We start from the raw sequence: 16,298 nt of genomic DNA, 5'->3' as shown, positions 1-16,298 counted from the left end.
AACCCACAGCGTGTCGTTGGTCATCCTAGATGACTATGAAGTATGATTGCATATATCAATATCAAGATTTGTGATTGCTAACCGGCCCTGCCACCCGGTGCTAACCTTCTCACCAATCAAAGTTATAAACATATTCTTAAGAAGCTGGTTCCAATTCTCTCAACATGCAAAGTGACCATCTCAATATCCCATCAAGCAATGTATTTAAGTCTTCTCTCCCACTAAGTCATATAAAATCTGCCACATAAACGAGTCATGCATTTAACTTACAAATTATAATTATTTTTGCATTAGTCTATGCATGTAATGCTGCCACATCATATATTTATTGTAGTCATACTTCACATTTTTGTTTCAAATGACATTTTTAACTGTAATTCAAAAGTTTTTATTCTATTTTTAGACACTTTCTTTTATTGTTTTTTAAGCTTATACTTTCTTTTCATTAGATTTAGTTAGTTTTTTCAACTACGCATTTTTAACAAAGTTACCGCGGCAACCCGCGGGGGAGAGTCATCCTCACTAATCTATTTCATAGTTACATATAAGCCATCTTCTGCTGCAAAACATTTCTTATTTTTATTTTCTTAATATTTTTCTCCTTATGGTGTGCCCCTCTCTTTTAAATTATTTTTTACACTATCATCCCGCTGCAATGCGGGGGGTATTGTTTACTCAACTACAGCAGAACCGGGACTTGAGAGCCTACATGGAGCTCTTTTTTAGGACAGAGCGTACATGGAGCCGTGTGCGCCCCAGCGTATCGGGCTTTATATCGGCCCAACATCCTCGAGAAATTAATCACCCGCAACTTTGAGCTTGATCAGCGCCAGGCCCTTTTGACGTGGATGTAAGTGATGAAAGTGTCTCTGGTGCATGCTCGTAAAGCTGTCCTTGCGTTAATCGTCTTATTATAGATTCTATTCTACTTTTTTTCTTGAGGCAACTATGGATTCTACTAGTAGTATAATTTGTATTACAACAGTTAATTAGCATACCGAAGCCCATTTACTTGCCAAGTCTTCTCAGTCTTTAAATCAGGGGTGCCATGTTTGGTTAAGCCAACCCCATGATCCTATTTGTATCCAGCTTGTGGTAAACTTTGAGTAATAAAGCTTGGTATTTCTTAAGAAAAAAGCAGTTAACTAGAACAGCTTTCTCCATGTAATTAAGTCGCAAATCATTAATTATCCAGGCAAAGATGAACCATCCAGCATATTTACCTTTGCTCCAGGAGTACATTTTCAACTAGTTAATACTCATCTAAAAAAGGTAAAATTCTGGACACAAAAAAAAAACAGCAGGAAATTCAAGGCACCCAAGTAACCATCAGGCACGTAGCTGTGCTAGTTTTTTTTTTGATAAAAGGGATGGCCACCGATTTCATTAACGCAACCATAAGTCATTCATTACAGCCCAAACACACCCCTAGAGACAGTATCCTTTCCACCTAAGACCGAAAGCAATTCTCCGAAGAAAACGATCTCACTAGTTTGCTCTCTCAGGACACACACTAGTAGAGATGAAAACGACCAGTGAGTACTAAACACATATCATCATATCTCAGACATCACAAGATAATGATTCCTCTTCAGCAAATTCCACATCCTTGGAATCCACGATGCCCACCCTTTTCGCGCTTGGAAGATCTCACTGGCGACTCGTTCCAGCAACTTTGCGCCCTGTTGTAGCTCCGCCTTTTTTTCCTCCTTCACCTGCAAAACACTCCAGTCATTGATCCAATGTGCCATCTTGAACATCACTACACTAGGATCAGCAGGCCATATATGTTGGAAACAAGCTAGATTCCTTGTTTTCCAAATACTCCAAACTAAAGCTGCCACACCCACGAAAATAATTTTCTTTTTTTCCGAACCAAAACCTCCCAGCCAAGTGCAAGTGAATTCCAGTGATATGACCCACTACACTCCACATGTATCTGGCCAGAGAGCATTCGAAGAAAAGGTGATCAATGGTTTCCTCGTTTCCACAGAACAAGCACCATTTCTCACATTTTCCTCCTCTATATAACAGAACATCTCTGGTTAGTATACTTTATTTAGCAACTAACCAAACGAAGGTTTTTATTCTAGGTGGTATTTTAACTTTCCATAAGAACCTTTTTGGACATTTATCACCAACTTGCAACACCGAGTAAAAGGATTTAACACTACTGAACTCTCCTGATATAGCAGGTATCCAGGAGAGTTTATCATCCTATTTTTTAAAATAATCTCCCTACACACATCCAAAAGCTCCTGCCATTGTATTGCTTTTTCCCCAGTCAACACTCTACGAAATTTTAATTCGTTGAGTCCAGATGAGAAAACAGTCGAGACAGTAACATTGTGATCAAGAGAGATGTTATACAAGTCTGGGAAGGTTACTGCCAGACTACTAGGTCCTAACCAGTTATCTTCCCAGAACCTAGTTCTCTCTCCATTCCCCACTATGAATCTACAACAGGATAAAAACAGTTCTTTACAATTCAACACTCCTTGCCAGAAGTGCGAATCCCCTTGTTTTTTTGAACTCCCCCAAAGGTGTTTTTCTCAATATACTTCTCCCACAAAATCCTTTGCCACAAACCTTTTTCATTGAAAAGTTTCCAAAGCAACTTCGAAAGCAAGGCAATGTTCATTATTTCTAAATCTAAAATCACCAGACCTCCTAGGTTTTTAGGTCTACAAATTTTATCCCATGCCACCAAATGATATTTATGCTTGTTTTTCTCCCCACACCATAGAAAATTCTCCCCACAAATTTTATCTTAACTCCTTATGGAACTTCATAAAAGGAGAGCATAAAAAGCACCAGACTGGTCAGGGAGGAATTTATCAGAGTGGTTCTGCCCGAGATATTCAATAATCTGCCTAACCAGGTCCCCATTTTCTTGTCCATTTTATTAATGGATGGGTTCCAATCACTCCCCTTCAGCCTTTTTCATCTATTGTTATTCCGAGATATTTGAAAGGTAGAACACCTTTCTTGCATGTTAGGAATTCTTCAAATTTTTTACTCTGTCCTCATTCATCCCAATCCCAATCATTCACTCTTATGAAAATTAATTTTCAACCCGGACATAATCTCAAACATGTTCAGAATTCTCTTAACATTTTTTGCTTGTTTTAAATCATCCTGGAATAATATGATAGTGTCATCCGCATATTGCAGGATGGACACATCATTTTCCTTGTGATTTTTAGCAAGTCCCTTAATTATATTGTTATCCACAGCTCTATCAAATAAAATTGCTAATATATCAACTACGAGGTCAAAAAGCAGGGGAGACATTGAGTCTCCCAGTCTTAGACCTTGGTAAGTTTTAAAATAAGGACCCACCTCTCCATTCACCTTAACTGATACTCTTCCCCCAGTCACTGTCTTCATTATCCAATCAATCATTTTTTCAGGGAATTTTTTCATCTTGCATGAAAAAGAAAAGGCCATTTAACTTTATCAAAGGCCTTCTCAAAATCAATTTTAAAGAGAACCCCTGACTTTTTGGCTTTGTGCATATAGTTCAAGGTTTCGTGCAACACCAGCACCCCTTCCAAAATATACCTCCCCTTAATGAAAGCAGTTTGAGATGCCCTAATCACCCCAGATATCACCATTATAAGTCTATTAACTAAAATCTTAGTGAAAATTTTAAAAATCACATTCAACAAGCATATCGACCTATATTTCTGGATTCTGTCCGCATCACTCCCTTTTGGAATGAGGGAGATTACTCCATAATTCAGCCTGTCTAGGTCTAAATCATGTTCATAAAATTCCTCAAGCATAGCAAATAAATCATTCTTGACTAAGTCCCAATAGTGTTGGTAGAATTCAATGTTAAAGCCATCCGGACCCGCAGCTTTGTTTTTTTCCATACCGAAAACTGCGTTTTTCATCTCCTCCATAGTAAACTTCCTGACGAGGAATTCTCTTCCTCCCTCAGTGAGTGTTTCCACACCACTAGAGTCCATTGTAAGAGTTTCAATCTCAAGGTCACTAAAAAGATTTTTATAAAACTTAGTAATATAAGTTTTTAGATTCTCTTGCCCTTCAATCACCCCTTCATCTTGCATCAGTTTAACTATTCTGCTTTTCCTATATCTATCATTCGCCTTAACATGATAGTATCTGGTATTTGAGTTTCCCTCAAATAATTCAGTATCATGAGATCTTTGCATCCATTTCAATTCTTCCTTTTTAAGGATTTTTTTCAGATTAGTATGGCATATTTTTTATATTCCCTCTCTAGTTCGATCAAAGCTCCATCTTCTTCTTTTTTATCAAGCCTGTCAATATCTCCAGCCAACATCTTCTTATGTTTCCTTAAGCTTGCTTCAAAGTTCAAATTCCATCCCTTCAAAATCTTTCTCATATTTTTCATCTTATTATGGAATCTATCAAGGGCAGATTTCCCAGGGTAATTTTTCTTCCATATCCTCTCAACTATCCCATCTAGGTCTGGTCTCTGAAACCAACAATTTTCAAATTTAAAAATGTAGTTTTTCAGAGGCATCTCCCAGTTTTAATAATTAAAGGAGTATGATCAGAAAGTTCCCTAGGCAGGTCTTCAATATGTACCAAAGGGAATTTTTCTTCGCATGGGGGAGATATCAAGACCCTGTCCAACAGTGCATAAGTGGGGTCCTCATGATTGTTGGACCAGGTGAATTTTCTCCCACCATAGGTAACTCCATCATTTCCCCCCAAAAAATAACAGAATTAAAAAGCATCCTCCAGGCTTATTCTTGTCACTTTCTTTTCTAGTTAAGTTAAAATCTCCCGCAACTAGCAAGGGATTTTTTGATCTCTTGAAAATATGCACTAATTCCACTAAGAATTTTGGTTTGCCAGAAATCTGAGCATCTCCATAGACTACTACCTGATTCCAGCAGAAACCATCACTTATATTGCTCACTTTCATTCTGATAAAATAATCCCCAAATTCCACCTCATCTTTAATTAAGGTAGATTTATTAATCCCCACCAAAATTCCACCAGATCTCCCTCTGGATGGAGAATATTCCCAATCAAAATCTTCTTGGGCACTAAGGTTCAACAAATCCAGCATGATGAATTCAGTTTTCATTGTTTCCGGAATGCCCACAAAATCAAGATTATTCCTGACAATCTATGTTTTAATAAAGTCTTTCTTGTTCTTATCACCAATACCTCTACAATTCCAAATCAGACCTCTCCTCTTACTATATTTGTTTTTACTTTTTCCTCTATCTGTGGCTCTTTTTTAGTAGCACAATATATGAACAGATCACTCCCATGGAAAATCAATAACACACACTCAAAAAGATAGTGTACTGTGATGTAAAGAAGGTTTAATCAGGAAATTTTAGATTTCCCTGTTTTCCTCCTTCTCAACACAGTTTTGATAGGGGTTTGAACTGCAACAGCCTCAAAGTTAGTACTGTTTGCTCCAATCCCCTCCCTTATCCCTCCTAACACACTTTCTATTCGCATATCCACTTGATTGTCATCTTCCTCTTTACTTAATTGCAGCAGCTCCTGAAGAATGCTATTAACATCTTCAGATTCCAAAACGTACTCCTCTTCATGAGTTTCTACTTTCTCTCTAGAACTAGCAAAATAAATCTCCTTCCTAGCATGTTCTAAACTTTGAATTAAGTTTAAGTTATGTTCAACCATATCTAAAGTTACCCCCAAATCTACTCCTATCAATTTTGCCACATCAATAAGTTCAACATTTTCAAGATAAACATTATCAGGGATTTCAGGCATACCTTCAGATAAGGCCAGATTTTTGGCTCTTGCCAAAGTCATGGTCCTGTCTAATATAGGAATGTCATCCATGTTTTTCGAAGCAATTCTTCCATTGTATCTGGGTAAGCCTTGATTTCCTTCAGAGTTGTTGTTATTAACCATTCCCTCATCTTCCTGACCATTTATCCCAAGCTTTGTGCCCAGGCTAACAGATTTGGATGTTTCCAATTCCTCTCCTAATTCATCATCATTTGTTTTATCGTGTATCTCCTTCCCAGCCTCACCAACATCACCACCATTGACTGAAGTAGACCCAGTTTCCTCATCTTTCTTCCTCATTTTTTCATTGTCTTGATTTTTGTAATACATTAGTTTGTCTTTTTCTTCCTGTTCCTTCACATGAGCATCCCTATCCTCCATTGCCATCTTGGTTCTTGTACTTGCATGAATGACTACAGTGTCAACATCATCAATTTTAGCTTTTTTAGGGTCTCTACTTTCCTTCTCTTCAAGCTGAAAATCCATCCAGTCCTCGTATCCCTGCGACAGTTCATCTTCATTTTTGGCCCATCCTTCATCCACAACCTCCTCCACCTCATAGAAAATCCTATACACCATGAGATTAGGTGTGGTCAGTTTGGTTCATCTGGGGATTTTGTTGTGATCCACAACAACAACTTTTATTCTCACTAGCCCACTTTTGTTAACTAAGTCCATATCAACTGCCTGTGTGTAGCCGATCATTGATCCAATCTCACACAGCCCATGGTAGTTCTTCATTGTTTTTGGAACACCTTTGGCTCTGACCCACACCACTGAAGTTTTCCCACAGCCATAGCATCGTCATTCCAAATCCTCATATTAACCAAGATGTTACCTCCTTTCAGCGGAACCCAGTCGTAGATGGCAACTTCGTTGATTCTTGTTGCAGAAGGGAAATTGACAAGAAAGACTCCATCCGATACCTTCTTCGCTTTCCATTCCCATTGCCAAGGGTATGTTTTCGCCAGACTCTTGATTAGGACCTCTGGTTCAATGTCCAAATCACATCCTTCTCTCAGCCTCACTAAAGCAACAACATCATTCTTATTATTCCCAACCAAATCTTTTGCATGCTCAGCCACAAATATGCCCAATCCTTCGCCACCAAAACCCACCAGAGAAGCTACCGGCTTTTTTTGACGTAGCCAGGCACAGAACTCTGCAACATGTGTATCTTTGGTACAGATAGAGCACTTGACCTTCGCTTCACATCCCTTGGAGTTATGCCCTTTCTCCCCACACTTGTGGCAGATGATCTTTTCTGATCCAGGGTTTTTGTTGTCAGATCCACCTGCCCCTCTCGGATCGCCAGTCTGCACTGCACTTGTAGACACAGTTTTTGATGTCTGAATTTCACTCCCTGTAGCTCCTCCACCGCTAGCCACTGTGGAGTTCTTCAGCTGATACTTACTGGCAGCAGGCGGCAAATTGAACTGCCGTGGCGGTCTATGATGAAACTGACGCGAGTCCCAGCTGCCACCCCCTTCATGATTCCAGTTATTGTATCCATCTCTCTGAAATTGATTGCCTGGGAAATTCCTGAAGGGAGGGCGAGGACGAGCTTGAAACCCTTGATCATGGCGATCAAATTGAGCATCCCTTCCATAACCACTTCCCGATCTCCAATTGTTACCCCTATCAACCTCTCTTCCACCCCCACCTCTCTCCAAGTCGAAACGATCCGCCATGGTTGCGGTAGGAGGTGCGCTGCTCTGGTTTGCGGCGGCGGGGGGAGGATCGCACCACAGGTGAGAAACCCTAGGGCGTAGGAATAGATCAGGATTAACACCCAGGTTGTGGTCTGGGTGTATATGTCCCTTCCTTTTCATGGGCCACTAGGCTTTTCCACTTTCTTGGCCTGTTCCCTTCCAAACCGGCCCAGTTTTCTTTATAGTGCGAATGGAAATAAAGTTTTTCCCTCTGAATTCCAAATCATCCCCTGTTTCCCCTTCCTGACGTGCTGGCGATCGTGTTGCAAGAGGGGCATCAATCAGAGAAAACGCTGATTTAATCCCCCTCTTCTTTCCATGCCCCATCTGCACCCAGTTAGGTTCAGAGTCATTGCCCACATCGATTTTTTCCCTGCCAATGATCTGATACCATCTCTCAGTCTGCATCAAACCACCCCGAATAGAAGGTGTTCTAACAGAATGTTGGTGAGAAGATATACTTACAGATTTGTTTGTCAAGATGCTCCTCTCTATCTTATCTCTCCGAGTTTTGGAATCAGATTCTCCCCCACTATTTCTCTTCTTTTGTTTATCTCTACCAGACTTCATCTTCTTAGCACAAGCCAGTGCATCTGCAAATGTTGCCAAGTACGGGCTGCGCTGTTCAGCTTCATCTGCAAATAGCCCCTCGTCCTCTTCATCTACCTTGCCCAATGCCCAAAATCTGCCTCTAGGTCTTGAATGTATTAGGTAATTATCAGTGTCAGCATCTCTATCTGGTGATGAGCCTCCAGGGTCGAACGAAACTCGCTTGTTCTGCAATTTCTCAATCTCCGCACCTCTCTGCAGAGTATCTTCAGCATTCTTCAAATTTCTGGCGAAAGAAATGGGGGCATCCACCAGCGGAGATGTGTTCAAACACGGCTGATCTCCGGCGGCGAGGATGAGAGCTGCAGTGGCGCCCCAGACGGCATCACTCCCAGCAAGCAATCCCATCGCAGCGCCCTTCGTGGTTCCTCTGATTTTGCCTCCGCCCTCGCCCACAGAACAAACGCAGCCGGCAGGGAGTGCGGGAAGGCGGGCATCCTTGCCCTTTCCTCCATTGTGGCCTCGTCGTAGATCACCTTCGCTAGAATCCTCTGCTCCAGATCCGCTCTCCTCTAGAAACTCTCCGCATACCTCATCGCCGCGGACCTCGCGCACGGATCTGTCGCCCTGATCTGCCGTCTTCCATTCCTGGACGCGCCGGATCCACGCCGCGGTGGCGTCGCGGATCCTGGTCGCCCGCTCCACCCACCCTCGGGCCCCGGTCACCATGAGTATCCCCTGCGGAACCGGCAATATTAGTTTCACCATCTCTGGGATGGATTCGAGGATATGTGGGGGTATCCGAGGAGGGGAAGGGGGTGCAGCCGCGGTCGCCGCTCGTGGCTCTCGTCGGCGTGGAGGCATGCCGCGAGGTGGGGGCGTTGAGATCTACGGTGGCGTCGGCGGTGGCGCGTGGGAGGCGTGGAGTCGCCGTGGTGGACGTGGTCGGGCGGGCGGGGCTCAGGAGATGCAGCCAGAGACGGCAGTTAACTCAGCTGTGCTAGTTGACTGCCGTAATACACACACAAACTATGCAAGTATATAACTATAAGTCTGACTCCCTCAAAAAAGAGAGTATATATATGTGACAAAACATTTGTGACACCAAAAAAGAGGTGCAGCTTACGATTTACGACCAACTGAACAACATAGATCAAACGAAGAGCCTATGGAAGAGATCATCTGAATAACAATTTCAATGGCTCACCCGCAAAAAAAAAAAAATTCAATGGCTAAAGTACAATTATAAATGACTTGGCTCAAAGAACCTGATGAATAAAATATACATAGACGACCGACCTCATATAACAATTTCAGGATATGAACTGAATGTCTCATCTTAACGATGCCCCTGTGCATCTTGATCAATACGGCAATACCAAAAATAAATAAGAACGTGACCGAGATCGACGGAAGCTGCTGGCCATGCCATGCAGGGCGGCCGGAGATGAGAGGATCTTCACCACCATCCTAGGTAGGTAGCGTAGCTTACATGGGAGGGAAATGGCTCAAACCAAAGCCCAGATCGAAGGGCTGCATCATCATCATATTCATATCGCCGCTGGAGGAGGAGAAGCTGGCGCCGTCGTGGCCACCGGTGGTATAGCCACCGTAGAGCAGCTGGGTGCCGAGATCTTCTCCGGGCCGGGGCACCATGTCAAGCCAGCCCTCCTGCTGTTGTTGCTGCGGTGGTGCCTGGACCTGGTACAGAGACGGCGGAGACCCCAAGTGATCCTCCATGCTGCTGCTGCCGGTGGTGAGCTGGTATGCAGCTGGCGGCGGCGCCTGCATGGAAAGGGAATGGATTTTGTCGATGCGTTCGCCGATGCTCCTGAGGAGCACATCCACCTTCCATCCGACGCTGGTGAGCTCCTCGATGGTGAGGCCGGCGAGGCCCGGGAGGGCGCCGAGCATGGCCCTGTGCAGGAGGACCTTGATCTCGCGGTCGCGGCACTCGCGGCGGGACTTGTCGACCTGGTCGCGGAGCTTGTCGATGCGCTGGGTGAGGAAGCCCGCCTGGTTCATCTTGTTCTTGCACTGGCCCAGCTCCGGCATGCTCCGGAACCGGGTGAGGATGGCGGCCGCCTTGGCGTGGGAGGGGAAGACCTCCGGCGCCGGCTCGCCCTCGCCGTAGACGAGCACGCAGGTCTTGACGTCGCAGAGGATGGCCAGCTCGCCCGCCTTCTTCATCAGGCCCCTGAGGCGCTTCTTGAAGGTGCCGCGCCGGGTGGAGTCGTTGGCGATGTACTGGAGGGTCACCTTCTTGCGAGCCATTGCCGGCAAGGGATAAGGCAAGAGAAGGGAAGGAAAGTTGTTGATTTGGGCGAGGGTGGAGGGGTGGATTTATAGTGGAGGATCGGGATGCTCTTAATTTCATGATATGGTAGGAGATTAGTGTGACAGTCTGACATATATGGAGGAGATCGCATGATTTAGTGCTCGTTAACGTGATGGAATAGCTAGCTAGCACATCTCAAACCCAGCCTTCATTGTGCCTGTCTGTAACTTTGGCGTCCATTTACAGATTTTTACTGCCTAGCTAGCTAGCTTGATGAATGCATCATCACACCACAGATTGTTTTTTTTCCTCATTAACACAAGAATGCTCGCCCATCGAGGGAGATAAACCGACAAGAAAAAGAAGCAATGAAAGGTTTCTCTCAAAAGGGCCATCCATCTTTATTAACACAATGTGCTTGTTTTAGCTATATATTGCCAACTTAATTTTCCAGTTAATTTGTTCTAAAATTGGATGATTATTCAATACATCGTACTATCGGTCATTTGCTCATTCGTAAGCATGCTAAAATATATCAATAAAGAGTGTACGCATATTATCCAGGAAGGCGGTGGTGAATGGAAATGAATTATTTACAAAGTTATATGGTATGCAATTACAGCGATTGGTTATGCACATTGTGTGAGTAAAGTTTGGCCAAATTTTCCTACATGTGAATTGAATGTGGTTTCACATATCCAGGGTTGAATACCGTTGCTGTTGCTGTCAGCACTAAGTACTCACTATAAACGGGCGACCCGAAAAGCCATCAACGTTGTTTGTAACAAAAAAAATTCACCATCAACGGGCCAAAATAGGGTTCACCGGTAGCCATACCTTTATCGCTAGCGTGTCAATTGCACTAGTTGACCCGTCATTGGTACAATACGCACCCCTTATGGGACAAAGTGGTGACCCCCAATGGTTACTTTTGCCTGACCTCACAATCCTAAGGTCCAGTCCCAACCAAACGCAACTACGTACTCCATACAAAAGAATCTCTCTTCCCTCTCCATCCCTCCTCTGACGTCCGGATAATTAAGCTACAGTAATTCTCTGTTAATTATGCCACGTCACTTCGATTACTGTTGCTAATCTCGCGTTAGTTCGAAACCGATTCAAATTCAAATTCAAAGTCAAGCAAATAATAAAAGTTTTCAAATATTAAAACTAAAATGTTCAGAGTGAACCAAATATTGCATAGGTAATTATGGTGGAGAAACCACACCTTTATAAAATGTTTAAATATTATAAGATGAATAAAATGCAGTAAAAACAATTATTTAAATACCTTTTGTAATTAATAAAATGTCAAACTAATTTATTCGAAGACTAGTTTGTGACTATGGACTAAGTTGAAATACTAATTTAGATGCTACGTGTATATTTTACTAAAACTAAAATAATAGGGAAACAAAACTAAAACAGAGAAAGTAAAATAAATAAAAAGTAAAAACAAAACAAAACAAAAGAAAACCCCCTCTGCTGGGCCGTAGCCCAGCTGGCCACCAGGCCAACAACCGGCCGGCCCAGCCCCTGGCCTTTACCCCTGGGGGCATCGAACCCTAGCCCCACGAGCACCACTCACCCCCTCCCGATCCCGTTCTCCTCACCGATCTGGATCGGCATGGGCCCCGATCCCATTGCCCCCGATGCCCTGCGGCCGCCCGTCGCCGTCCACCGCCGCCTGAAGGGCCACTCGCCGGGCCGCCTCCCCGTCTCCGTCAACGCCGTCGTCGCCGTCTACCTTCCCGAGCCCCGCTGCCCTTGACCCTTCCCGACCCTTATTTATTTTTAGAGTTGTGTTGTGATATCTTCCCGTGAGTCCATGATCTTGATCGTACACGTTTGCGTGTATGATTAGTGCACGATTGAATCAGGGGCATCACAAGTTGGTCTCAGAGCCGACTGCCCGTAGGAATCCCCTTCCACACTCCTTGGCCAAAGTCGAGTCTAGACATAGCAAAACTTTTACTAACATGGCTGTGTGCCTTACGAGCCCACGTCGCCATTGGGTGGTATTAGGATCTTTTATTCCTCGTCTATACTCTGGGACACTGATCTCTCTTCTATTCGGGTTAAATGATTTTACTAATTCTAACTCTAGGATCTCGTAACCACTTCCTGCCGGAGAGCCCCTTCATTCCAGATGATAGACTGCTTCATGACAAGATTTCAAAGATGCTATTCGATGTTTTCCCGAGAGACTTGTGCCCACCGCCCTGGAAAATTTCCTACCAGTGTTATATCCTTATGGATAACTGCATATACTGGCCATTCTTACATTCAACCCCATTTATCTTGTTATTACAAGATGCCTCGAACTACTCTCCATGGTTCTGAGAATCCTTTGAGCTTACTGCCTTGCAGTTCTTGCCACAAGAATACCCCCTACGATAATTCCTCGCACTTACCGAGTATCCGTTCTTCCCCTGTTGTTCATATGATTCACAACATACATTGACGTACTATCTGATCTTCCGATAATCCTCTGCCTGCTATTGCTCTACAAATACTTGTGTGCTTGCATTCCATATGACTAGCAATATTCATTAGTATCCTTTTTCATTATCATGTCGAGTCCCTTGATTCAACATGTTGCGCAAGCCCGCAATCCTCAATCAAATCTTAGAATTCATCCTTCCGGCTCAGACATCATTTTAAACATGAGCTGAGTCTCGAACAATCAAATAGTTGTCGATTGTAGCCTAAACCTACTCAACTTATCCATCCTTAATCAGAGTGTTTGCTTCTGATCCCTTGATTTGGAAGTCATAATAATTTTCCATTTGGGCTTTGAATTAGTCAGTTGTTTCTATAATCTGATCTGCTTGCATTCTTTCTTCTTCTGGTTGAGTACCGGTGCTCACATCAGATCCCTTTAGGACCACCAGATCCTTTTGTTGGATTTTATCCGACAACGTGCTGCATATTCAATCACTCGGAAGTTCTTTCCCTGATTCATAATGCCATTGGTAAATCCTATTAGCTGATTTGACCAACCATGCTCTGCTTTCGAGCTGGTGATATTTGCTATTGAAGCTTGTGGTATATATTTCCACGATGCCCCGATGGGTTGAACCTATGCCTTCCCCTAATTTGTGTGAACCCGAAAACTTCTATGGGTCACACTCTACTAGTGTTTCGCCATATAATTTTTCAACACTACAACCTCTTGGAACGCGAGAAGTGAATGAAAGGTTATGCATTGGAGAAGTGGGAGTCGACCTTGAACCTTGTGTTCATGCCTATGGACACGATGTAGATCTTACCATGAAAGCTTCTCTTAAAATTTATTATTATTTCCTTGGTATAAGTTCATCTTATATCTGGGGTTTGGTCCTTTGCAACCTTGGTTCCGACCATGATTGTTCTCCTTGGGTTCCATTTCTCAGACAAGTTAAAGTACTTGCCTTCTGCAGATCAATATGCCTGCCCAAGCTCTACTCTGCTCTACCTTCGAGTTTTACGCTCTGGTATCTTGAGAATATCACGAAACTACATAACTTCATATGAGTTCTTCATGAACTATTATTCTCGCCGATTCCAATTTTCCCCCGGGTTCTAAGTTATTAGTAACTCGAGAACACCGATAACTAAATTGAGTCTGCACCACGATTCAAAAACTCTTGGTGATCTCCATTGCTTACGAATTTGTACTCGATCAAATCATTCCTAGCCTGCTAGGCTATATCATTATCGTGTGGATTTTAACCGTGCTACCTGGTCCTTACTCCCAGAGCACAACTTTCGACGATGAGGTAAGCTTATGTTGAGCTCCTTCGTCATACAGTTTCACCTTCAACATCTAGATTGATCCTGACCTTGCATCTTATTTGTGGTTCCAATAACCTTTTGCTTCACCGTCCTTTTAATTGATGTCGTCAATGATTGATTACATCTTCATGAAACATCTCGACAAATGTGTCGTGATCATCATGAACATTCTGAGCTCTCCCAGCATATCAATCGAACTCATCATGTGAAATCCCATCCTCGCCCCGCGATGACTGGTGTTATCATCGACAACATTGTTGTCTTCCTTCCAACACAAACTTGTTCATGTGTTGTGTAGTACCTCGAGCTCCTTTCTATCCAGCTTGTATTATGATCTACCTTGAAGTATTATTGCCTTTTTGTCAAGGATGTCGTGTGAGTTTCACAACCTCTTAAGAAATTCTTGATACAATGATTCTTCTTGCCATCACCATTCTTTTCTTGGTCCCCGTGTTGAGTGAGCTCTATTGTGAGAATTTAATATCTCTAGCAACCCTATTGCTTCAGAGTTAGTGGACAATAACTCCAATTTAGTGTGCTGGTTGCTAAATCGCCATTCTGACGTTGATCGTGCAACCCAGCCCATATTTCGAGTGCACCTTTCAACCAATGTTTAACTATGGATGTCTACCTCGAACATACATCATTATATTATACCATTTGTTCTGACAAATGTTATCTCCTTGTTCACATAATTGTGGAAATGCATCTTTTGGAAATCTTGATGAATTGTCGCCGAGTTCATCAGCCACCCCCTCATTCTCTCCATGAATTAATGATGAACTCTTGTTTTGGAACTCGCTTCCATAGCTCATTTCCCGAGAATCTTACAATGTCATCCCGTCAATTTGTGTTGCACCTTTTTTTCTTCTCAGGCATCCCGAGTCTGAGATATCCATACACCAATCAGATCTGAACCTCGGTCAGATTTGATGGTTGGAACATATTTTCAAGAGTTATAACATTGGTCTTTACATGACCCGGTAAGGTGATACCATGCCTAGCACACCTGACCGGAGGACCTATTGTTATAGTTTCCTTTATAGAAAGGATATCCATTCTTCCATGTGGAAATTGCAAGGATTATTCTACAAGTTGTTCCTGATGGATCCTTCGTGTATCCGAAGTCTGACCTTTGCTTGAAGACCATGTCAATGCTATCTCGAAACATGTCTGTGGTACTCCGAATTTCAATAAGAACATTCGAAGCACAAAGCCAAAATTTCTTCATCAATTATCCAAACACCGTCGTATGGGAAATGGCATGAAATTTCTCTCCCCTTTCCTAAAGGGTTTTCTACGTTATATCCCGTCAAGGATATCATGCTCTGCTTGCCCTTGGGAAGAATATACCCCTGAAATATGTGTTTAAACACATTTTCCTTTCCATTTTTCTGTTTAATCTAATGATCACCTTTTCCTTTCCATTGTTTTGTTTAATCTTTCTTGTGATCTATATGATCTAAGCAGTAATAATTCACTCTTATGTAAACACCTCGGTGTACAACTCTATCAGTAAGACCCTGTTACTATTATTGATGACATTCTAGTATCCACTGATGGACGAGAACCTTGCCTATTGGTCTGCCTCGTTGAACGAGCAGGAAAATGGTTCTCCTAGTCCCTCACCCTTGATACCAGCGTCGATGCCGACATAACCGACAGGCTATTCCCTGACATGCCTTGCTACCATGAACATGCAAGATGTCGCTGCCCCTCTTGCTGTAACCCACATGGTGGGACCATAACCCACAGTTCCACAGGATCAAAACCTGACTCTTCTGTATATCCCTGTCTCCAAAGTTATTTCTCGAGCCTCGCTACATATGTAATTCACGGGCACCTTCCTAGTGATCTATTCTGGTATCAGACGCAATACTTATTCTCGTTGCCCTGAAACCCTTTCACCTTCTGATTAGGCATCGAACAATTGCCTATCCATTTGAAACTTCTCATGGTAGCCTCTTACTTTGCTCTCGATATCTTCTTAAGTTTCAATTCGAGAGATACTTATGCTTCTTCCCCTGAGTTAACCGTCTGATGCTCAATCTTGTGAGAATCCGTCCTAATAGAGTTTTTCCCTTCTTACCCTTTCGTTAAGTACGGTGAAAATCCTGAAGGAAGGACGACAACTTCATCATGATGACCTGAAGCGGAGAAATGAAGAAATCAATGAAATGGATCGACCTCTTTGAGAAGAGCAACTA

At 42.9% G+C, this 16,298-nt stretch overlaps 2 protein-coding genes across 3 annotated transcripts; both read right to left on the bottom strand.

The window, feature by feature from the left end:
- Positions 1-1,371: 1,371 nt before the first annotated feature.
- On the bottom strand, positions 1,372-8,993 carry LOC123145914 (uncharacterized). Of its 2 annotated transcripts, none has more exons than XM_044565430.1 (2): positions 5,757-8,993; positions 1,372-1,715 (listed from the first exon to the last, which is right to left on the bottom strand). In XM_044565430.1, the coding sequence occupies exon 1, from the start codon at positions 8,898-8,900 to the stop codon at positions 7,614-7,616; it is 1,287 nt and encodes a 428-aa protein (XP_044421365.1). In that variant the 5' UTR covers positions 8,901-8,993; the 3' UTR covers positions 1,372-1,715; positions 5,757-7,613. Both variants share the same exon structure in this region, with proteins under 2 accessions (XP_044421365.1, XP_044421366.1).
- A 402-nt stretch (positions 8,994-9,395) lies between these two features.
- Positions 9,396-10,326, bottom strand: LOC123142016 (agamous-like MADS-box protein AGL80). Its single transcript, XM_044561051.1, has one exon. It carries the CDS (start codon positions 10,308-10,310, stop codon positions 9,525-9,527), a length of 786 nt encoding a protein of 261 aa, XP_044416986.1. The 5' UTR covers positions 10,311-10,326; the 3' UTR covers positions 9,396-9,524.
- Positions 10,327-16,298: the final 5,972 nt, after the last annotated feature.

Source organism: Triticum aestivum, chromosome 6D, assembly GCF_018294505.1.
Source record: "Triticum aestivum cultivar Chinese Spring chromosome 6D, IWGSC CS RefSeq v2.1, whole genome shotgun sequence".
Classification (NCBI taxonomy): domain Eukaryota; kingdom Viridiplantae; phylum Streptophyta; class Magnoliopsida; order Poales; family Poaceae; genus Triticum; species Triticum aestivum.
This window is presented reverse-complemented; position numbering and strand designations above follow the sequence as displayed.

What these genes read in the sequence shown, in the direction of transcription:
- LOC123145914 (XM_044565430.1), bottom strand. Translation starts at nt 8,900, where the DNA reads ATGCCTCCACGCCGACGAGAGCCACGAGCGGCGACCGCGGCTGCACCC.
- LOC123142016 (XM_044561051.1), bottom strand. Translation starts at nt 10,310, where the DNA reads ATGGCTCGCAAGAAGGTGACCCTCCAGTACATCGCCAACGACTCCACC.